The sequence below is a fragment of the Egretta garzetta genome, unplaced genomic scaffold (genome assembly GCF_000687185.1).
Source record: "Egretta garzetta isolate BGI_Z169 unplaced genomic scaffold, ASM68718v1 scaffold533, whole genome shotgun sequence".
NCBI classification, from domain to species: domain Eukaryota; kingdom Metazoa; phylum Chordata; class Aves; order Pelecaniformes; family Ardeidae; genus Egretta; species Egretta garzetta.
Window position 1 is genome coordinate 1,796,731 of NW_009259191.1, and position 23,723 is coordinate 1,820,453.

A 23,723-nucleotide genomic window follows, 5' to 3' on the forward strand; every position below is an offset into this window, starting at 1 on the left:
GATTGATCGCCTTCGGTGCCCTTTCCCAGGCTTTGAGAAAATATGCCTCCGAGCAGTTGTCTGCAGGATTTCTGTGGCCATCTGTTGTTACCCAGGACTGTAATGCCACTGCCTAATTGTTTCCCTGACAGGTTCCCTTTGCGCTGGCTTTTTGCTGGAGGAGGAGGTGGCCGAGGGCACGGGCTGTTTACTCACACGCTGCTTCTCCACCCAAAAATTCTCTTGCTGTCAGCAGGAGGATTGGGGTGAACCGTTCATTCTGGGCCTAGGGACGCTTGGGCCAATGCAGCATCTTCATTCACAAAAATCATGCTGTTTGTGCTTGGTTCTTTCCTCTGATACTTCCAAGGAAATGAGCCTTTTGCTCCAGCTGCTGGTGTGGGGGCAGTGCACTGTGCATCCCTTGTGCAGGCTCCCTGTCCCAGAGCTGCTACGTCAAAGCACGAAGGGCTGGAGCCACTGATGGTGCTCCCCAGATTACATACTTTGCTAGGTCTGCATTGCAACCCCTAAGCTGATCCTGTGGCTGCAAGTACGAATTTCTAGCAGGAAAGAGGGGTTGCCCTGGTGAGGCCACCTGGGGATTGCTGTGCCCCATAGCAGCTGGGGCAGGTGGGATCCCATCAGCTGTCCTGATTAATGACATGGGGCTTTCTCTAGGTGAGGAAGACCTGAAGTGAGCAGGCTGCAAGATCAAGCCCTGTGTTTATTAACAGACAAGGGGTACCCCATGCTTGTTCACTGTTTACCCCAATAGTAAGAACATTTTACATAGTAAAATTAATTCAAACTTGAGATAATGCTAAGCTAAAAACCCAAACCAAGCACTTAGCCCTGACGAGTTCAGCTCCCTGTTTCCTCTTGAAGGTTTCCTTTTCTTGTGTTGTTCCAAATCTTGACTTTTTTTTTTTTTTTTTTTTTTTTTTTTTTTTTCATTTTGCTGCGGACCTCATGAGGATGCAGTCACCTTCAGGCTTAGGAAAGGTTCCCTTTTCTTCAGCTGCCGACTCAGTTGTGCTCACGTGGGGACTGGAAAGCTTAGACAGTTGTTGCCCCAGTCCGTTTGTCCTTGGCCAGAGGTTATAGCTCCATCTGGCTTGCACGAAAGTGCTCCCCTTTCTGATGGGCTGTGATTTACGCTCCAGCATGCTGATGTATGTTGGCAGTTGGCACCTGTTTGTGCTGATATCCAGGGCTGGGAGTTGGAAATTTGGGACATATATATTTATGTCCCTTTCAATAGCTCTTGCTGCAGGAGCAGCAGTCTGGAAAAGGGCCATGCTGGCATCGCAAGGTGTTAAACTGGGATGGCTGAAGGAGTTAATCTGCTGCCTCGCTGTAATATAATAGAAAGAAAAACATGCCTGTGGGGCTAGTCCATTTTACTATGTAGCTTCAGCTGGTAATTAAAAAGAAACAGTTCAAAATTAAGCAGTAATATGAATAAAACCCCAAATTAAATACACCCAGGACAGGTTGCATTTTTCAGTGGGTGGATGCTTAGCATATCATGAAACCAGGCTTTTTAAAAAAAAAATCTCTGTCTGGGTGCCTAAAAGTGGGAGCTCCCCAAGCCCCCTTAGATCTTTGCTTTTTTTCCATAAGCGTGCTCCTTTCATTGTAGCTCACTCGTCACCGGGGCCGACTGGTACGCTCCCCTTGGGGTGTGTTCCCGCATTCCCCCTGTTACAGCAGAGACAAAAAAGTAAAATTAAAACCCCAGATGGGCCCGGTAACAGTTCTACTTGCAAATCAAGAGCACAAATGTGGTTTCAGGTTCTTGGGAAGGATCTTGTGTGCCCCCTTTGAAGGTGGTGATCCCGAAAGTGAGGACAATGTGCCCATTTAAGGTGGAGGAAAGCAATCATGGGCACTGTCCTTCGGGCATCCTGCCAGGCATCAATTTGGGGAGTGCAATTGCTGAGTAAAGTAGTAGGCCGTGACCTTCTCTGTGCATAAATCGGGCAGCTGGCTACTTTTAGATGGAGTGGTACAACCGAGCAAGCGATAATTTTGAGGTAAAGGCATGGGGAGCAGGGAGGTGGGTGGGAAGGAGCGATAGGAGAAGAGGTATTTTCAACCACAAGCTCCCCAGTGGGCAGATTTCCAAAAGATGGGAAGTGTCATCTGAAAAAGGCACTCTGTTCACCTCATCTCTTACATTCTTTCCCAAAGTATCTGTTACTGGATGCTTTTGGGGGGTGTTGGACTTATCTGGGATGACTGCTCTTGTTTCAATGACACCTTTGGAGCAACATGCTACAGGCCGTGTGGCACCTCTCCTGGAGTGCTGCTCTTCTCCGCAAACCTTCTCACAAACTTCTCGTGCCCACAAAACTCCTTAGTTACATGGAGGGATTTCCCTGACATCGAGGCAGTATTTCCATTTCTGAATATAGGTTTGCTCTTGTCTAGTAATGTCGAGATATCCCCAGGACAGGAATAAGTGAGCTGAGCCTGGGGCCAAGCCTGGTTTTTTGGGGTGGTGGCATGGGAAGGGAACTGGGCATGAAGGCACTGGGCTTGCAGCCAAGCCCAGGGCATCACCAAACAGGCAGCAGAGCTATGTCCAGTTTGTCCTGTTTTGCCTGGGTGAGTAATGCCTCTGTGCCTACGGGTTTCACGCGGTCTGGTGTTACTTTAGATAGCCATCGTCTGGTACCACACGGTCCATCTCCTTTTGCTTTGTGGAGTTGGGTCCATTCACATCAGTTGAACACCCCAGCGTGAACACCCATAATGGTCTTTCTGGTGTCTTTTATTTGAAAACCACATGAGTCTGTTTAAAATCAAACCCAGTTGCCAGCTACTCAGCCCTGCAAGAACTGTTACTCTCTGCCACGAACTAACGTGAAGGCAGTAAAGAAAGAAGTGGAAGGAAACAATTTACACCATCGTGTCTGACTTGGTTGAAAACTAGCATGGGATTTTTAGGTTACTGGTAGGCATCAGTTTCACACGCAGTGTTCTGTTGTCTGGCAGGTTAAGTCTTCTAAGTCCCATAACCAAATAGCTGAGGTGGGTTGCAGGGAGAAGCCATTTTCTTCTTAACCGCTCGTGGTTCAGCTATGAACAAGAAAAAAAAAATGCTGTCTCCCTTCAAGTGTGCAGTCTCATGCCAGAGATACAAATGGATATTACTGTCTGTTTACTTTTTTGTCTGTTTACCTTTTTGTTGACAAGATCTAAGACTGCAGTCCAGAAGTCTAACTGGTGGCACTTGGACCTCCAGGCCATCACTGTCGGGCAAGGTATTGGTTACTGGAACTTGTTGCACTCCAACCAGAAAAACACTTGCAGAAACAAACTGGTCAGCATGTAATACTTTTGTTGCAAATGTTTAGCCTTTTAGGTAGGTTTGGTCATCAAAATTAATCTACTAAACTCAGTACAACTGAGAAACTGGACCTATGCAAGAGTACTGGATGTAAATCCCTCCTACAAAATCCACAAAAGCCATACATTTAGGCTGCAGTTTTAACGGAGTTAATTCTACGCCTTCCAGTGTTTTGGTTTTGATGAAGTTGCAAATCCTTCCTCCCGTTATTTCTTAATTTATTTGCCTAAACTTGAATTTGGGCATTGACCAAAGCAGAGAGTTACCCTGAGGAGTTACTGCTCACTTACTTACACCACTGCTGGTTGGACATCAAGCTGAGCTTCTGGCAAAAGAGACCATGCCGATGATGTGGTGAGGGCACTGAAATGAAAACATCCTTCTACCGTGGTGTGGTGGTTCACTAAAGGGGGAAGGGTGGAAATTTCATCCCAAAGCTCTTTTTTCTTTCCCCTCCCTTTCTTCTAAATTAATCTGGGCTCTAAGTACCTTTAGAAACTAACATACTTCATTATATTTAGAAGAAAGGGTTTGGGGTCTTAGCCTTCTTCCAGTAGTGCCTGTGGTACAGCTGCCCTTCACTTCTGTTTATGTATTTAAGAGCTTGGTTTGGGGTGTTTTGACCTCTTTAATGCGGGTGGTATTGACAGTGGATGTGCTGGGAATGATACAATGTTTCTACAGTGCTGTCAAGATGGAAATTCACTGCCATTAGGTTTTTACTCTATGGTCTTTATTTGTTGTCTTAATAGCCTTGTGCAAGCAAACACTTCTATCTAGGAACACAAACTATAGCTGGCTCACCTGTTCTCTGGGATGAGCCACCAAAACAGCCAAACAACTGCTCCTCAGGCTCCGAATTACCCATGTGCCTGCCCAGCCCTGCCGAAGCCGGGAATTTGGTGCGGGAGCGATGGTATAGTAGGGTCAGCCCACGGAGCCCATGAGAGCTGCTATCGACCAGGATAGCCCTTCTCTGGCTTGAGGGTCTTGGGGCTGAGGGAACAGGGGTCTCGTGCACATTGCAATGCTTTCTGTCTAGGAATTGGTTTTGGTGTTTCCCAATGCCTTGATTCAATCAAACACAGAATACCAAAAGAACAAATTTTGACTTTTTCACTTTTAAGTTCATCATGGGAAATTTGCATAAAGAGAAAAGTCAAGGGGCTGAAATCAAGCTGTTGGAAGTCAACTTCAGCAGCACCTTTGGGCGTGCAGGGCTGAAGGCTGGAGCCCTAATCTCCCCGCAGCTTTCTCAACATCAAGAAAACCGGTCTTGGTCCCAGGGCTGCACATCAGTAGTGTGACTGCTCTGCACCAGGCCATGCCGCGTGTCACCACCGTGGCTAAGGTGGTAGGGTAGGAGGTGGCGGTGGTGGTTAGGGGTTTCTCGGAGCGCCTCGGTCAGATTCAAACTGTTTTATTAAACTGGTTAATTGGCAATTTGAAAGGGAGGGGGGGAAAGCGAGGTCCTTAGGTCTCCCTGGTCAGTGCCAAGCCGCAGACTGTTAACTACTCCTGCCTTTCAGAAGCAATAACTGCGGGTTTGGGGAACATATGGAACCAACTAGCCGAAAGGCTTTTATGAGGAGCTTTAACAGGGGGCACGGTTTTGTGAGCAGAAATTCCAGTGGATGAGTTAATAGTTTCACTTTCCTTAGCTGTCCCTTTATAGGAACAACAACAACAAAGTCCCGCAGCCCCGGCTGTACAATATGCCGATGCATCCAGGATTTTGTTTGGACACTGGGGGAGTCCTTTAGTAGATCCCCCAAGACCTGTTTTTTTGGAGCTATTTCCTGATGCTGACCTCATTAGGTGAGTTTCACAGCTCACTAATTCCTAGCAACAGCGCAAGAGATTCAAGGAAAGGGGAAACCCGTCTTCTGGAAAGCAATGGAACTGAACAGATTTGGGCAAACACTTTTATGGCTTTTCATTAATCTGGAAAATCAGGGACTTTGGGTTGTTTTTTTTCTTTTCTTTTTTTTTTTTTTGTTTTTCCCCCAAAGCCACTATTTTGACCTGAAACTATATATTTGACTTTCTGTTTGAGTACAGAGAAGGATAACAACAAAAGAACCACCCCTGAAGAAACCTATACCTCAATATCTATATTGCAGTTTGTTTTGAACCAAGCAGAAGAGTGAGCATTTCTTTTCTGGAGTTGCAATTTGGGCACTGACAGGATATAGGCACTTAAATGCTTCCAGTAATACTTATGTATTATTTGCATTGTGGCAGCACGTGTCCAGAAGGCAGAGCAAAGGAAAACGATAGTTGCCTGCTCAGGAGCTGACATCATAGTATGAAATTTAAGTACTTGTTTTTGTGGTATTGTTATTAATCACGGCTCTATGCAGGGGTCATCCTGTAACTCCAGCTACTGGAGTCCTGTGAATGCAACGTTTGTAGTTGAGCTCTGGTAAGTTTAGGACTGGAAAGTCATTTGTCCCCTGTTACCTGACAGTGAAATTTGTCTGAGCACCAAAGTTTGGTCTGAGAGTTTTCTCCATGTTACCTTTTGTCCTCAAGTCACCTGTAGAGCAAACGCTCTAGAAGAACACAGGTCCATTTTGGCTTAACTTAAAATTTGTTTATTCTGCTGTAATTCCTGAATTTGTTGTCTTTCATTAGCAATACAGTTCATAACAAAGTTTGGGACTGCTCAAATACTTTACCTGGTGATAAAGTTTCCTTGTCATATTTTACAATGGCCTCTCAGATGCCCCCATGAAGCTGTTCTTCCATTGTGGCACCATTTGAGAGCACAGTCAGACAAATTGAAGATGTGGCCCTGGCAACCTTTCCGCATGGCTAGGAATCCGTAGTATTGCCTCCTAGACAAGGTGGTAGGCACAGAGTCGAGCTGCTGTCAGAGCTTGTCAGAAATTGATTTCTGCCAAAGCACGTGAGCATTCAGTGTAATCAGCCAAAGTCAACTCACTCACCTATGCAAAAGTATTAAAAATGTAGACCTGAAAGGATACAGCTAACTCTCATCCTTGGGCTGATGTTCGGTGGTGATCATGGCAAAGAATCCATGTACTGAATAGCATCTTTTAGAAAAGTGACCATCTTATTTCTTCTTTTAAGGAGAAGTCTCTACTGTGCAAAGGCCATGATTTTTCCTCTTTAGCTACTACCTATCGCACTAACATGCTGCTGGCCTTCAGGAGCCTTCAAATGTCCACTCTGAAGTTGGAGACTTGTGGCACAATAAAACACGATACATGAAGGTTTGTGAGAGTACCTGTGAACAAGTGGGATTTTTATCTAGCTTTGCTCCCAAAACTAAATACAATGAAGAACAAGGTTGCTGGTGGAAAGCCTCAAGTGTTCCCAAGCCCGATCTGGGTACACATCTGTTTGCTTCCCCTCCCTATTTGAAAAAGTGGCAATGCTTTCTTCGATCTGTTTCTGTGGATTAGGTTTACTTGCCTAAAAGCCAGATCTCATTAAAATCCCACATAAAATCAAACCATCTACTCCCATGGGCTTGCAAAACAAAGTTCAAACTGTCCCAACAGCTGATACTGTTGTGTTTATACCAACACTTCTATTCAATGCCAGCTCCTTTTGAAACCTTGAGACCCAATGCAGTTTTGTCTGCTTGCTTCATATGAGGGGTTTGGAGGTTTTCTAATATTCCATCTTTTGAAGTTAAAAGTTAAATGGCTTAAACATTCAAGCTGGTTTGTATGTGAGGTAATGTTTTGTAATCCATGCCTTCCATTAATATGTGACTCCTGGCTCTGTAATCCAGAGGCACGTGGGCAAGAAACACTGAGTGTCAAGGTAATCGGTAAAACTGTTTCCTTTATTGGTCTTCATTGGGCTTGTTTGGTCCCTTGTCAAAGCCTGGAGTGAGCTTGCACATGAGTGGCAAAGGCTGGTCTCTGCAGATTTGGTTGCAACCAAAGTGCCCAAGATCACAGAGGCAAAAGAGCAAAGGTTAAAGCGAGGCAGCAGCACAGATGCTGTTAGGTGATGGTGAGAACAGTTGGCACGAGCATGGCACAGTCTTGTTTACCAAGAAATGACACTTGGGGTTGCTGTAGATTGTCCCCCCTCCTGGGGATCCTTCTGAAGTCACCAGTGATACAAGAGCCCAGCTCTGCTGCATCCTCTCTGACCTTCCCATGGCAGAAATGATTGGTCTGGCCCCCTTATCTTTGAGATGGCCATAGTCTGTGGAAAAAGAGCTGCTAAAAAGTCTGGCCTGGTGGTTCCTGGTGCTGTGTGGAATTGGTGGTACCCGCTCTCTTAGGCAGTAAAACAGGACCCATAGGTCTGCCCTAAGGGCTGAGCTGGTGTCTCCAAACACCCCAAAAAACTCTGTGCGTCGAGTTGCTGATTTGCACAGGAGAATGACACCTCATGGATAAAAAGACTTCCTCCTGGCAGGATGAAAACTCCTTTCTGTTGTCCATGCTTGAGCTGTTGCAAACAGGGGCCAGGGACAGCCATGCAAAAATGGCCTTCAAAGCACACTAATGTGAGGGCCATAAATTGCGTGAATAAAAACGCACTTTCCCAGAGCCGAAGTCATAACTTCCCATCACTTCCCAGAACAAATACTGTCTGCTGTATTTATTAGGTGGGACTGTGTCTAGGCAGTTGCTCTAAGTGTGTTTATTTTGAAGTCATCGGTTGTTCAGTAATCTCGGGCACCTCTGGGAGATTTAACTCAGATAGAGGTTTAGGCTGGAGGTCGTGGGGTCACTGATATTAAGATAGAGAGAAGAAAAGGAAACAGCGTTGGTTTTGTGGCATTATCTGAACAGTAAGGAAAAATAAATTCAGGTTTTAAGATGGCTTTAACCTGGCTCTGAAGGAAATGGTCTACAAATCCAGCCAACTAGCAGGCAGCTGCGACAAGACCCCGCTTCTCTTTGAGTTTGTTTTGAGCTGCCTGACCAAAAACCATGGTGGTTATGGCTTGACTAAATAAGACTTCTCTAGAAATCTGTTTAAGTGGTTGTAGCTTTTCTTTAGTGTATTCATGTGCTTGAGTTTCTAATTTTAACTTCCCTCCTAAAATAAATCTCTTGAGTTGATTTTCGGGCAGTAGTTTGAACCCAGCAATGGGCTTCCCAGCAGTGGTAGCAGCGTGCTGGACTTTAGCTGGTGGCCAGCATCACCTCTTGGTCCCAGAGATGCTCAGGGGTGGATGACAGGGACGCGAATGTCCTGACACTAATGAAATCTGGGGTCCGATGCACAGGGGTCCATCTAGTGTTGTAAACTCCAAATGACCCATTCCATCACATGTGGCATCTTTGATGTCTTGTAAGAACTAAACTCGTGCTCTGGGCTTTTCTGCAGCCCAGCACTTATTTTCAAGGAACGTATAGGCAATTTTCCTTAAGACCTCTAACCCTCTGCAAATGTGACTGAAATCAGCTAATAGGTTCCAAATTTATTAGGAGGAGACAGACAGACAGACCCAGAGCATTAATGCACAGGACTGGTTTCCCCAGGAAGCCAGAATAACAAAAAAAAAAAAAAAAAAAAAAAAAAAAAAAAAAAAAAAAAAAAAAAAAAAAAAAAAAAAAAAGACATTGGGAGTAAAGCAAGGATTTGTTTATTGCCATCTTAATATTGTATGATAAAACACACTGTCTTATCCTCAGGGTTTGGTGATTTGTATACGTGTGTGCCTGTGTGTATACATATTTTTGTATATAAAAATCCAACAACATCCATTGTTTAAAAAATCAAAAATGAGAAGGATTTTACTAAAAGCATTTTGGGAAAACCTCTGCTCTCAGTTTTCCTGTCAACGTTTTTCTAAGCTTTTATTTTTATTAGCCAAAATGTTTAGAATCCCCAGGAAATCCTGGGATGAACCATTTCCTCTTCGAGCTGTAGCCCTTGGGGGGAAAAAGAAAAAGCTCAGATCCTTTCAAAGGTTAGAAATTTTTGAAACTGTATTTTTTGCAGATTTTTTAAATTAGAGAAAAACTAAGTTAGGAAGATGCTTAACTTCAGGCTGTGGACCTGGGAAAAAAGATTGATCTCTTTGTAGAAAAGCCTGAAGAAACTCTTAGATCTGGGCAAGGAAATCTTTTAGGCTTGGATCTTAATGGGGAACCGATTGCCGAATTGAGGTATGACAGGTTCAGTTGAAAGACCATCTTTACATTTTTTTAAAAGTAAATGAAAAAATAACATTTGCTTTTCCTCAAACAATTTGTGTATGTTAGTTAGCATGTAACAGCTTTGTATTGAGTCTGTTAATGCCCTGGAGATACTTTTTTTTTCTTTCTTTTTTTTTTTAATCTCAGCTCATATTTGTTATATACGTGAGGTTTTGCAAGAGTAAATCCAATTGGCTGTTTCCTTTCCCTGAGATAAACTTCAATGGGAATCATAATTTTAAACTAATCAGAACTTACATCCTGAAAATACATATGTACGTTGTTAATTTTAAAATCCTCTGGGGTTCAGTCCTTAAAGTGGGTTCAGTTGCTTAAAGCTAAGAAAGTAAATAAGAATACGTGTCACAGAGCGCAGCCCGGCTGGGCCAGCTGGAGCTCAGCACGGGGTTACTTTACCCAGGTTTTGAGATGAAGGTTATTCTTTGGGATGGAGAGGGCACTGCTGTTATAAAGGAGAGAAGCTGAAGATGTGGTGGAACGTGAGGCTGAGGGATGCAGGAGACTTTTCATGAAAAACAGCACATCAATATAATTTTTCAGAGCTCTGAATTTGCAGGCACTATGTATCATTTTATTTTAGGAAAAGTGCATTTACTTATTTATATAATTTGAGACAAACCATCTGAACTGCTGTTCTTCTGATTTATTCATCTACTTTTTATCAAGTTTCTTTGGAAAGTTCTTGGAAAGCTGAACATAAAAAGCCCAGACTTAGTGGTTCAGTAACTGGTATAAATTAATCCCACAGTCCATCACAAATATAAAAAGATTTGTGGTAACTCATGTGAAATTTAGTAGCCTTTTTGGTAATGCAAGGTAAAAAACAGCATCTTTAAGGGAATTTTTTTTTTTTTTGGTTACCTAAATTTACATAGTAAAGAGTGCTTCTGCTTTCTTGGTATTTTCAGGTTCAGCATGGGGACGCTCAACTAGTCTGCTAGGACAGTGTTACAATTCAGTATCTCCGTTCACTTTGCAAAAGGGTGGGTGAAGGCGGAAGGACTAAAGGGGGGAGACTAATAAGGAATTTCGTAAAGTTTCTGCTACTAGAAGCATGCAGAAATTTCCAATACTACAACTGTGACGACAGAAGTTTGGAAGATTCTGATTTTTGTAAAACACCTTCTGAGTTTGGGCTTTGGATTTAAGCTAGCAGATAGGGAACAGTCAGAGGCAATAAAAATTTCCTCATTTAGGGGCTTTTTCATTTCAGTGTCTCTCACGTAGCTAAGTAGTCAGCAAAGACAGTTTAAAAGTCCTTAGACCGTGATCTCTGCGCAATATACGTATGTCTTGTGAAGTTATACTTTATAAGGATTATTAAAGGTCTTTATAATAAGGTCTTCTACTAGTAGAGGACTTTGCATCTGATCCTCTTTCCAGCTGGGAATGCCTAAAGACCAGCCCTTGTTACTCTGGGCCAGGATGGGTCAATAGACTTCAGGTGCAGAGAGTTTTTCAAAGTTTGGCCTTTTAGGCTTTACTGCTTTGATTCCTAATATCTTTAACTCCTCCCTGTTTTTCCTGTCTGTGTTTCTACAGGTGCTGTTTGCTCTAAACCAAACGCTGCTCCAGCATGAAAGCCTCCGAGCAGGTAGTTTGCAGGCCCCATATACCACTGAAGATCTCATCAAGCATTATAATTGTGGAGACCTGAATGCTGTCATATTCAACCATGACACTTCTCAGGTAAGAAAAATAGTTGCTGATGAGCCAGCGAATGGAGAAAAGTCATCTGCTTTAATAGTGATGTCCCTTACAGAGCCAGGAAGTATCTCCTACCAAACCCCTTATCTAAAATTTCTACACTGGATATAATGATCTCTATTCATTAAAATTGAGGCAAATTGAGGTACAGAGAGATTAAAAGCCTGGCATAAAGCTTATCAGGTGTTGATAGCGCAGCGATAAGTAAAGTTTCAGTCTCAGGGTCATCGCTGTACTCTGTCTCCTCTTTCCCCTTTTCCTTTGGATGCCCTGTGTTTTCTTCCCACATGTGCCTCGTTTGCTTGGTGAGAGCGTGGTATTGCCTGGGCTCTGGGGAAGGGACTACCTGGAAGACTTTCCTAGGGATGTGCCTGAAAAAAAGTTAATTATGGATGTTTGTGGGTCTGTTGAATGTAGTTCCCTCATTAAAGGGGGTGTGTGCGTGTGTGTCTTTGTAATATTTGAGCTTATGTATGAAGAGGAAGTGAACATTATGTAAATACTCTAAAGTAAATACCTTCCCAAAACTTCAATATTTTTGTATGTGTCTCTGTTTATCTGAGTTATCCAATGCTATTAAAAACTCTCAATGGAGCAGAAATCTGCTTTCCAGACCGGTTTGATAGTTCATGGCAAACTAAGATTCTCATTTAATATGTAGGTTCCTCTTTCTCCTTTCCATTAATTCCATAGAAACTTGGTCTTTGGATGTCACCTCCTACCTCTCTTTTTTTGATACGTGTTCCCAGGTTCCTGGCTCAGGTGCAGTGACTTACTTGAAGGGGACCTGTATAAACTTTGGCAGCCACAGTATTATATATGTTTTGCCCATGAAAGTCAATTAAATCATGATAGTGGTTTACCATTAGCCCAGGCATATCAAGGATAACTGTGTGACTTCAAGAGAGAACTGAGATAGGGTAAGCTCAGTCTGTTGATTGAGGCAGAGGCCTCTGAGATGTCTCATCTTGTTGCTATCTTGAGTTGCACAGCGCTCTGTGGGTCACTTGTTTCTCAGAGGAACATCTGGGAAAGCAAGGATGGTCATAGAATTATAGAATCGTTTAGGTTGGAAAAGACGGTTAAGATCATCAAGTCCAACCATTAATCTAACACTGCCATTCCACCACTAAACCATGTCCCTAAGCACCACATCTATATCTTTTAAATACCTCCAGGGGTGGGGACTCAATCACTTCCCTGGGCAGCCTGTTCCAATGCTTGACGAACCTTTCAGTGAAGAAAATTTTCCTAAAATCCAATCTAAACCTCCCCTGGTGCAACTTGAGGCCATTTTCTCTTGTCCTATTGCCCGTTCCCTGGGAGAAGACACTGACACCCACCTCACTACAACCTCCTTTCAGGTAGTTGTAGAGAGAAGAGTTGTAGAGTCCCAACCTGGCTGTAAGATGACAAAGCCTTCCAGCCACACTCCATGACATGGGTGTTTTCCCAGAGGTCTTCTATGCCCCTCTGAGAAGTTCCAGGCAGAAATGTGAAAGACACCCAGGGGCAGCTGGAGCTGCTTTTCCATGTCACCTTTCACAGAATTAGCCTGCCCCTCAACAGGAGCAGAAAGACAGATCCTTGGGCATTCAGTGGTCCCTAAATTCTGGACAAATGGTCATGTCTCCTCTTTTTCCCTATCTGGTTATCATTTTCAAATAGTATAAAGAATGGTAATGAATGGGATAAAACCCCTTTGCTGTCCCAATTAATCCAGTCCTAGAAAGTGAAGCATTGTTTTAGTATGACTAAGCAGGACATACCGGGGTAGTTAATGTGGCAGTACTGAAACAGAAGTCTGTGTAGTACCAGTGCTGCCAGAGCTGTTCATTCTGGACAGCCTTGCACTGAAAAGTAAAGGGAAAAAGCAACTCAGGTAGGAATACATCTCTAAAGATGAGGTGTGGGGGTTGGAAAAGGTGGAGACCTCATGACTTTGGAGGATTCTGGAGAAATCAATGGTTGTAACTACTCCTGCAATGTCGAGGCACAGCATATGAGATAAACACATAATGATTTTGAAAAATAACTCTTGCAAAGTGTGGTGGTACATTTGCCATGGATGCAAAGAAAGGACTACTAGTAGTAAAATCATGAAGACGGTTCTGGCATCTGAATGTCCTGAGTCATCTTCTAATCTCTATCAATGCAGTTTCTACAGCAATAACACTTTTGTCCCTGAGACAAATTGTGGCCGTTCATACTGGTTGCATTGACTTGCAGACATCTGTGATTTGTTGACACAATGTCCTATAACGGACCTGTGGGTTAGACTTGAGAGGAACAGAATTCTGTAAAAGCTTTTTTATCCCTGCAAATTCTTGGATCAAATCTGAGTTCAGTGTTAAAGAAAGAAGAAAGAGGCCAACAACCAATCAGGGTTCAAGCACTGGCGTTAGTCATGGTCCCAGAGTGCATGCAGTTGATGGAGATTATAACACTTATAGGCCATGGAAAATTGAAATCCCTATATGTATACTAGTCCCTGCAGAACTCTAAATGTTGTGGAGTATTTTCCTGTCATGGGTTGTTGTTTTTAATTTGGGTAAAGAGGGTTTTTGTCTGGTAATGTTTTTATAAACCAGCTTTATACCATTTATTTTTAATTGCAAGCAGTGCAAAATAGAAAATTAAAACCTAAAATAAACTCCCTATTCAGGTCAACTTTTGCCAGTTGTGGTAATTCCAAAGTTTATTCTATGTGGTCTTTGCAAGGATGATAGACTCTTTCTGCCGTAGGGTCTTTGTCATTTGGTTACCAAATTGGATTACCCTGGCTTAAATATTACACATTAAGCATTCCCCATGGGATATGTCTCTTGAGACATTAAATGTAGGCACAGGGATTTATTGTGGGCTTGAGAGTGTTGCAGGTCTCATCGGGTGACAACAAACGATAGGCCTACAAGTGCAGAAAAACCATAAATATCCCAAGTGAGATGTATCACCAGGGCAAATATCCATGCCAATCTTGGGAGACAAGAGTGTCACAGTGTTTTTAGAAAGTGTGCCCATTCTTCCATGATATCCAACTGCTGTCCTAGCACTTCAGAGGTCTGGTAAGTCCTTGCAGCTCGTACTATTAACACAACTTTGAAATATCGCATAGAAAGGAACAAAAGGTCAGGAATAGAGTCGGATGATTCAATGCTTATGTGAACACTGGAGGCCAGGAATTCACCTCCATCCTGCAAGGACATGGAGTTCTTTGAGGATTCATTGAGGGGCTGTTTATAAGGTTACTAGTGCCAGCTTGTCCCTCGAAGGTTAGCAGGAGCTGCAGAATAAAGGTGAACCTGTCCATCAATGGCCTTGGTTCAGAGCCATTGGTTTAGGACACTAATGAACTGGGAAGTAGCTGAGAAAGTCTAACATATCTGTTGGGACAGTGGTGGTGGTGAGTATATATCTAGGTGCAGTAACTTCCTAAATTCCTCTAGCATGAATCTTGGGAGATGGAGCATCTTCAGTAGCTGTCTGCAAGATGCTGAGATGCCTTTAGAGCAAAACTCATCTTGGAGCAGAAAGAAGGACCGGAGGTGGAAATACTAATACCGTTGACTTGAGGTGTTATGGATGAGTTTCTTGACCCTCTTCAGTCTCCCCAAGGGAGTTTGGGAAATCTGCAATTTCTCAGTGCCAGTCTTGTTGATTGCCACAGCATTTGGGAGGAGAGGGCAGAGTCGCCCTGGGGCCGAGAAGGGACGGTGCTGGGAGGAAGAGTGCAAGGAAAGTAATTTCCTCGACTGAAGTGGGAGCTTGGACCCCAGGTCAGACAGCTCCTTCAGCACCTGGGTACAGGGACAGAATTGCCCCAGGGAGATGCTGCCCACTTTGGGGTTGAGAAGCCCAGCTTAACCAGTGTAAAGTGCTTGAAATAGGAGGGTTGTGAGCAGGCCCCCAAATCCCTGCCATTTTCCTGTCCCAGAGCCACTAGCACTGATGACAGTGGAGGACTACACAAATTCTTCTCAGTTTCAGTTTTGGGTTTTTTTAATTTTAATGAAGGACAGTGGAAGAGGGAAACACCTCTGCTTTCCTGTCGTTATATTATGCTCTTCATTCCTTTCTCTTTCTCTTTTTCTTAAATTTTGTTTCCAAGCACCATTTTTCCAAACTTATAAATCCTTGTTTAAACTAATAAAATTTTAAGGGGCTGAGTTTATTCAGTTAGACTATGACCCAAAAGTGGAGTAGGAAACATCTCTCCTGCTTCTACAGCCTTCTGCAAACACTTGATTCTCTTGTGACTTCTACAATCAAGAGGCTTACGTTTGAGTTTCTGGGCAGAGAGTCAAAATGGTACTGGAAGAGAAAGTATTCTTAGTTAAAGATAGGATAGGTCTATTTTCTGCTTTTTCTTCAGACTTTTTCCCCTCACAGAAGTAAAACTTCTCTACAACTGAAGAGATGTCAGATTAGATCAGCAGCTTTGACTTCTGTATTCTGACACTCACAAGGGAATTGAGGTCAGTATGTCCAGATACATTAAAATGCAAAAAATCTGTTAGTGCAAAATCAGAAAACGATCTACCTCCAGAGAATATTTTTTCTTACCTGAGGCAGTTAAGAAATTGCCTAATGACCTGAAGCCTTGGTGAGGAAAAAGTAGGGTGCAGAACAATTTATCTTGTATTTTGTTCCCTAAATCTGGTGTAAAGGTCTTTATTTGAACATTTGGAATTGATACATCTAGAGTCTTGGGTTCAGGGATATTTTGCACTGGTTACTTCCTGTGGTTGGTTTTGAGATGTTCAATTTTTTTAAGGACAAGTCTGTAAAGCAGATTTGTCTCTGCCAGCCTGGAATTAGCTGGTTCTGTGCTTCCTTGTATTCCTATGTACACTTTATTAAGAAGGACTTTGAAAAGCTGAGGCTGAGATTTTTCTCCTTCAACCCTTCCCGAAAACTATACCTGTGGTCTCCAGCTATTGTTTCTCCTCTTCTGTCCTCAGCCATTCTCCTGGCCTGAGGAGAGGCTCCTGTCCAGGAGAAGATGGTTTCTCCTCTCTTGTTGCTGATCTGGTGTATCAGAGGCATGCAACTACACAGCTTACTTTATGCACGTTGTTCTTCAGGCCAGGTCCTGCTGGTTGCGCACTTGTTATTTGCCTGTCCCATTCAGGGTTCACAATACAATCCAAGAGTCGTACCTGCCACTTATAAAGCATCTTTCATCTAGAGAGCCTGTATGTTTTGTGTGTGGTTTAGACTGTATTGGAAGCCCATTGAAATAATGGAGAATATTTCCATGCCTTCAGCAGGCTTTGTATCAGTCCTAGTGGGCCTGGCCATCATCTGGATATCAAAATGAAGAAATCAAGTTAGGCCAGTGAATAACCCAGTTTATGGGCTTTACACACACCTGAGTATAACGATCTTCTTGTTGCCAGGAGAGGTGAGGTCTTAGCTTTGTGCTATGCAGAAAAGCAAGCTATACAATTAAGTTTCTTGGTGGTCACTACAGTCTGCAGACATGTCTCAACCCCTTTGGGTGCTCAGGTCTCACTGTGCCACCTCCGTCAAGCTGTGTCCATCAGAAACAACTAAGCTTTTTGTACAACTGAATAGAATGATGTCCACACGTACCTTGGGTTGCCTCTGCAACTTCAAAATCCCATGGATTCATTCTGAAACAGTGTGCTTGCCATCTGAAAACCATGTGATGGGCCTGATAACAAGACTTTAGAGATCCATACACTAACATCATGTCAGTAGTCAGCATCCCTAAATTAAAGGAGGAAAGCTTTAGTTCATCACTTCACACTGCACTTGCTGTTTATAAATCACCAGGTTCTGTTATGCATCCCTTTAAAAATGTTGTTATCCTGCATTTAACCCTGTCCTTGAAGATTTAAGGGTCCTGATAATTCTAATTACATCATTAACTTGCCCTGTTCTCATTCTGGATAAAATACAACTGGATTTCTGGCTCACTTCTCAAATCAATGAAAACTATCTGTGGAATGCTCCAGCTTCAATAACTGCAGAAACACACAGCTGAGACCATTAGGTAGAGTGTTGAATGACAAGCAGACCTAATTTGTCCAAGGAATGGAGTTTTATCTAGGGCAAAGGAAGATAAAACCATAAACCAAAGGCATAGCTGTTGTAGCACTACGCTTTGGAAGAGTCTTATCGGTTTTAGCTGTAACAAAGTGCAGGCAAACTGGCACAGCCTCTCGTTCTTCCAGGGAAGATGATTATAGGTTTTCCAGTGAAGCAAGTGCAAGGTTGTCCCGGGCACCAAGGGAGCCAGTCCCACGAGTTTCTCGCTCTGGGCCCAGGGAAGGGTCAGTAACGCTTCCACAAGTGTGTGTTACAGCTGACATGGACGGGTGTTTGGCGATGTGTGCTCACCACCGCTTGTGCCCCGATAGCCAGCAGAGGATGTCTCCCACCTTCTCGCCTTGGGGCTGTAGCACAGGGTGCTGCTGGAGAGATGTTGCCTTCCCATACAACAGAGGGCTCCTGATCTGCTGCGCTGGGGTCGCACTTTCTTTCCACTTGCACCTGATTTACAGCTTTGTGTCTTGGTACATTGTGAGCATTTGGAAGTAAAAAAACAGAAGTGCAGCCAAAATTTTCAGAGTCTAATTTTCATATTATGTCAGAACAGGATTCCAGATTGGAGCAATATTATATTTTGGCTTACGTGTTTTGGAAAATTGGTTACAGATCCAGATTGTGAGAGTTAAGTCTACTTATTGATGACAGTGCTGGGGAAAACACTGCAGAGATTATTTTTTTATTAATAATCTGGAACATGCCCAAATAATTTTCATGCTACAGGTTTTAAAAATAGGTTCTTGCTTGAAAATTTTCATTACATGTTTGCATTTAGAGTTGCCTTACCTTGGAAGTTCCTTCCTTCCTCTTTCCAGTTTCCATGGAGAAAGCAATGGGAGAGGGAGAAAGTCAGAGAAAGATTTGAACAAGACATTTAAAGGCAAAGATTTTTCTTTGAAAGACCACTGTGTTATTAGAAAAGGAACATAGTCACCTACAGAAAAGGGCTGATTTACATTAAAACCGTTTAAGGATTGTTGACTACCTGTATTTATCAGTAAGGCAATAACAGTAAAAGACTATGAAAGAGTGATTGGTAAAAACATTTGGAGTTCAAGGTAGTAGCATGCTGCTTTCTGTGCATTGCTGTACGCTTGCTGTAAAGCATTTACTATCCCTTCTTTTTAAAGAGCTGGTTTATGAAGTGTTTCTTGGAAAGACTTGTTCAAGAGAAATGAGAGAGACTTGTTAGTTTTTTAGACAATAATCTTGTGGGTTGAATGCACAAAATGCTTTTTCTCCCTTTGTGTTTTATCCAAAAGATATATTCATCACTTCATTATGACAGGGAAGGGAAAAAAGCGGGACAAGGGGGCAATGTGGTTGTCTTTGCTGACTTGGCAGGATTAGTATCAGACATTATCCAAAAAGACCATGTTCTTGGGCACTCCTTGACACAACATTTCTTGGTCTGACACTATTATTGTGCATTACCAAATAGCAAACACTATAGATCAGGTTCTCCAGTGTAAACTCTCTGATGGTGGCTTGAGACATGGATCTTCTCTTCCCTGGGAGAGATGATTGCTGATAAACCCAAAGTCAAGGCTTATACAGTTCCACCAGCTGAGACAGAAAGAAATCAGTTTCAAGGATAACTTGATTTGCTGCTACTTTGCCGACTTCATCTGAATTATTCTGTATTTTTCTCTTGACTGGTCTCTGTTCCATTTCAAAATGCTTTCTTGGAGATGTTCTGCATCTTTACGTCCTGTACTTAGACCTCTCAAACAACCCACCTTAAAAAAAATTAAAATTAGTTCAAAAGTCATTGTCCAGTTTGTTCCAGATGCCAGTGTGGCTAGAAAGCTTAGCCTGGTTGGACTGGGCATAGCCTGGAGTTTTGCTAGGACCGGACAGGAGAGCAGGGCTCTCTCTGCACAGCACTGCCTTGTGCTGCCAGCTCTGGAGGTCTCGTGTCCAGCCCAAATGCTGTTTCATTATTAACCAGCTTTTTGCTCCTTGCTAAGTTATGTGGTATTTTTCAAACCATATCTTTTGGATCACACTTGCCTTGGGTTAAAATCATCTTGCAAACTTCACAAAAACACTCAGGCTTTCCCTAACATCTTACTAAACAGGAATGGGAAGAAACTCACTGAAACAACCAAACCTGAGTTCGTGCCCGCTACTGACCAGCTGCTCTCCCACTGTGTAACAGAAGACAAAATGAAAAATACCTTTGGAAAAAGAATTGCAATGGTTTAATAAACCAACACACAAAACCAAACCTTCTGGCCCCACTTTTTTCACTTTATTGCCCTGCTTTGCCCTTTGATCAGTATCTTTACTTGGGTGTCATGGCAATATAATAGGTGATGGTTTTAGTGTCAGAACAGCAAAAAAAATATTCTTTGTCAAAGGAAGCAAAGCATTTGGAAGGGAAATAGAAAAACTTGAACTTTTCCATATGTTTGCAAGCTCATGAAAGCTGGCCTCAAAAAAATCCCCATGTTAAAGGGGTTTTAAGTGGGGCAGGAGTATCATTAGGTAGTTAAGATCTGCCCTCCCCACTGAAACCCAAACCTTTATTTGCATACACAGCAGGCTTGTCATCCTTATTCAATTAATGAACAGGTCCCTGTAATCTGGTCCTAAATATACACTGCATAGTTGGGTGAAGCTTGCAGAAAGGAGGCAGGGATCATTGTTCTGACTGTGTTTTGTTAAGACTTCTTTAATCAAAACATTCATTCAGATAGAGAGGCCGGCTGCATATTTTGGCATCGCTACCAAGGGGAGCAGGGACGGGGTTGGGGTGGGGAAGGAGGCCTTGGGGGAGGGGTTGGTGTTGCTTCTTTTTTTTTTATTTTTTTCTAAGTGCTTGGAAAGCAACTATTTAACTGGTGTGGAGAAACAAATAGAAAACATACATGGAGGTCATGACTTCTAAGAGATTTGTTGAAAATATTTTTTTTTTTAAAAGTATCACCCCCCCAAGCTGTTTGTGAGATGCACAGCCCATCCCTGTGGCCTTTTCTGCCTTTTTTTTTTTTTTTTTAAAACATGCTTTCCTTCAAGCCAGATGCATGGGAGGAGGTAAAACGAGGCAGGGCACATGACTGCCATTTGGTCAGGTACCACCTGGGAGAAACAGCAATGGCAGGAGGGGTTTGGGGCTCCCAGGAAGGGGCTGCATGCAGGGGCGGTGGGGGCTGAAGCTGCAGGAACACAGGTGGCCAAGCACTCCAGGGGCTGCAGCCCACCCTGCCTGCAGGCAAGTTTATGCTCAGGCCAGCAATGACTCCTACAGCTTTTGTGTCACCTGCAGAATTATTTTATAAAAGTATCATGCACTACCCATAGACACTTCCTAGCTTTCAGCCTACTTTTTTTCCCTCCCCATCTCCTCCTATTTGTAGTTTTCCTTTACTTATAGATTTAGACGTTCCAGTTGCTTATAGAGCTGAGCTAGCTAATTTGAAATTCAGTTTCAAAGACCTCCATTTTTACACTCAAGTTGCCATACCACACTGAGAGGTACCCAAGCTAGCTTTAAATTGGGTAGGCCAATTACAGAAAGCTTGCTGCCGTGAACTGCAATGTATCTGCAGCGTACATGGACACTGAGCAGTGATGTGGGAGGGCAGGGATTAGCTCACAGCCAGAAGTCACTCCCCACAGCTGGTCCCAAGAAATGTGCTTGATCTTACACTGGGTATCCTTCTGCTCTTGGACTTCCTTCCCTCCCTCGCCTCCCTTCAAGCAAAAAGCATTTTTACTTTTTTTTTTCCCCCCTCCATCCTCATCCAGATATTTTCTGTGGGTTTCTGATGCCCTACAATACTGGGTTTGTGAGAGGGGACTCTTCTCCTCTTCCAGCCGTTGCTATTTCTCCCAGAGAGATGGATGAAAGCAGATAGAGAAAACAACACGTTGGAAAAGAGCGGGGCTGGGCTCGCTGGCATGGGGGGGTGAGACACCCCGACCTCAGCTGCTGCCCCGGGAACCTGAACATCCCCCCAGTGGGATGGGAACAGGGGCCATATCAGTGCAGTGCAGCTCGGCGAAAGGAGTCATCAGCCTTTACCTCCAAGAGGATTAAATGTGCCCAAGTGGAGCAGAAATGCTGGGAACTGCAGCAGTGCATGCCAGTTGCAGTGAATTGGAGCCAGAAAATAGTTCAGGGCTGATAGGTCCCTGGTTCGTGAGACCACACTTTCCACTGAGGGAGAGCTGGCTGTCCCTTTGCCTTGCAGTTTTTCAGGACTGTTCCCTGCTTTCGGAGGTTTGGGACGCTATGGACTCCTGCTAAGCCAAGGGATGTGATGGAAAATCTGTTCCTGCCATGGAAATGCTGAGCTCATCCAAACCCCAACAGTGGTCCCCAAAGGGCTGCGGTGGCACGGGGATGGCAGTGGCAAGGCAGCGTGGCTGGTGGGCGAGTGTGGGTGGGAGAAGTATGACTGGCTTTTTGGTGTGCGCTCAAAACTTGCAAGCCTCCAGCTGCAGTGAGAGGTATCCCTGGGGAACTGCTCCGCTTCCTGCGAAGGGGTGGGAACAAAACTGGGTGAGCATGGACTGGGGATATGTTAAGCTTTCTGTGACTTCAAATCAGTCTGAGTCTGTATCCGAGTTTGGTGTCAGGGTATGCTTCTAATAAACCATTTTAGCAGCCCAAAATCTACCAAATTGACATACCTATCCTGACCACAACCTCCAAAATGTACTGGATGTGCCTGTAATATATTCTCAAGTCCCATCTTGGGTAGATGTTTGCCCTGAGAAAGGGAAAGGAGTGATAGAACTGACCTATCCAGAAGATCAAAGACTCCTTGTAGAGTCCACTCAGGCTTCTAATATATTACTTAAAATTTTGGTGCTTAAAAGAAAGCAATAAAGGGTTAATCACAATGTGCTTGAACTGGACACCATTTTGCAGAGCTCCGTCTTGGTTTCCCTTTACCATAACAAGCTGGAAGCTCATCTTCTTCGCAGCTGCCAGCTTTGGGCTGAATCAGATTAACCAGACACCCCCTGTCTTTGGCCAGTGAAGGTCTCCGTCAGGATGGAAACTCAGGAGTGCTGGTGGAAAACCAGCCATGTTGGCAGCAGTGTTCGTCTCTGCAGCAGCCGTGTCCTCCTCATGGAGATGCTTGCTCTCACAGACCATTCACTTTGCACTATTTCAATCCTTCTATCAGAGGCTGCAGTAAGTGGATGTGGCTCTCCCAGATGCCAGAAGGGTCCATAAATCAGAGGGAAACAGGTGTCTTCCAAGTCCAGAGCAGTATATTTTGCAGCGCTGCAGTAAAAACCACAGTGCCCTGTCAAGGCTGGTTAACGGGAGGGTATCCTCCCTTCATAAAAGAACGATAACTCGAGCTCAGATGTCAGCCTCTGACCCAAGAAGGGCTGGTGTGAATTTAGGGCTGGTCAGTTTGTTGGAGGAGCTGGTGGGTTTTGGGATGCTGCTTTGGCTCCCTGGCAGCCCCCGTAAGCCATGCTGTCAGCTCTTGAGATCCTTATCTTGTGTAGTGCTGTCAACCGTGTAAAAGTTCCTGACCTGCGTGGTACAGGGAAAATCCTTCAAAGCATGATCCCCTACTTGTCTTCTGGCCTCTGCCCACGTAAAGCTCATAAACTAGAAGACTAATAAAGAGAACCCAATCTTCATCATGTTTAAAAAAAATTAATGTAGTTGGCGTGATCTGGGAACAACTCCCTGCTAACAACTGGAGATAAGGATTAGTAGCAAGGAGGCTGAGCCCTCCTGTCAGGGAAAGATGGATGGGGTTTGGTATTGAGGTGCTAGACTGGAACTCGGGAAGCTGATGGCCAAGTCTCCACCTTGCCATAGACATCCCTTGTGACCCTGGGTGCACTGCTTCCTATTTTCTCTATTTAGCCTGTGAACACTCTGGGGAGAGAAGATGAAATAAGGCATTTTTATTATTAAGTGATTTCCCTGCAAGGATTAGTGATGATACCTTACTTGTGGTGGTCTGGAGTTTGGATATTGCACAGGAGGTGAGGCTGGAAAGCCATTAGTTATCTGCTGATTAGGAGACAGTGGGAGAGAGGAGTCTCAGAAGCCAAGAGGGTTAACCAAGATATAGGAAGATAATGGCAGGAAAGGTTTAGGACCACTATATTTTCCATGGCTGGGGTTTGCTTCCCATTTCCCTGTCTCAGCTTCCCCTTCTCCACCTGCAGAGAGACGTACGGTTGAAGACCACCTCTGCCTGCATGCAGGCAAGAAAGGGCATGCAGCCCTTTATTCTAATGTTGGTAGTATTGGGTTTTCATTGACATAATCTTACCATTTGAATGCACATTCCAGAAATAGGGTAGCATCACTGGAACAGAACAAGGCTAAAAAGGGTTATCAGAGGATTGGGAAATGTAGTGTGTGGGAGTAGGAACGATAACACTATTCCTCCACATCTGATTGTGATTTGATACTGGACTGAATCTAGAGCAGTTCCACTGTAGCCACT

General features: G+C 43.7%; 1 protein-coding gene across 1 annotated transcript in view; it reads left to right on the forward strand.

Annotated features, from left to right (window-relative positions):
- TRABD2B (TraB domain containing 2B) overlaps positions 1–23,723 on the forward strand; it is a 294,690-nt gene that overhangs the window by 151,202 nt on the left and 119,765 nt on the right. Inside the window, exon 3 of the mRNA XM_009635758.2 lies at positions 11,044–11,190. Coding sequence (XP_009634053.1) covers positions 11,044–11,190 — 147 coding nt within the window. The remainder of the gene's footprint in view (positions 1–11,043; positions 11,191–23,723) is intronic.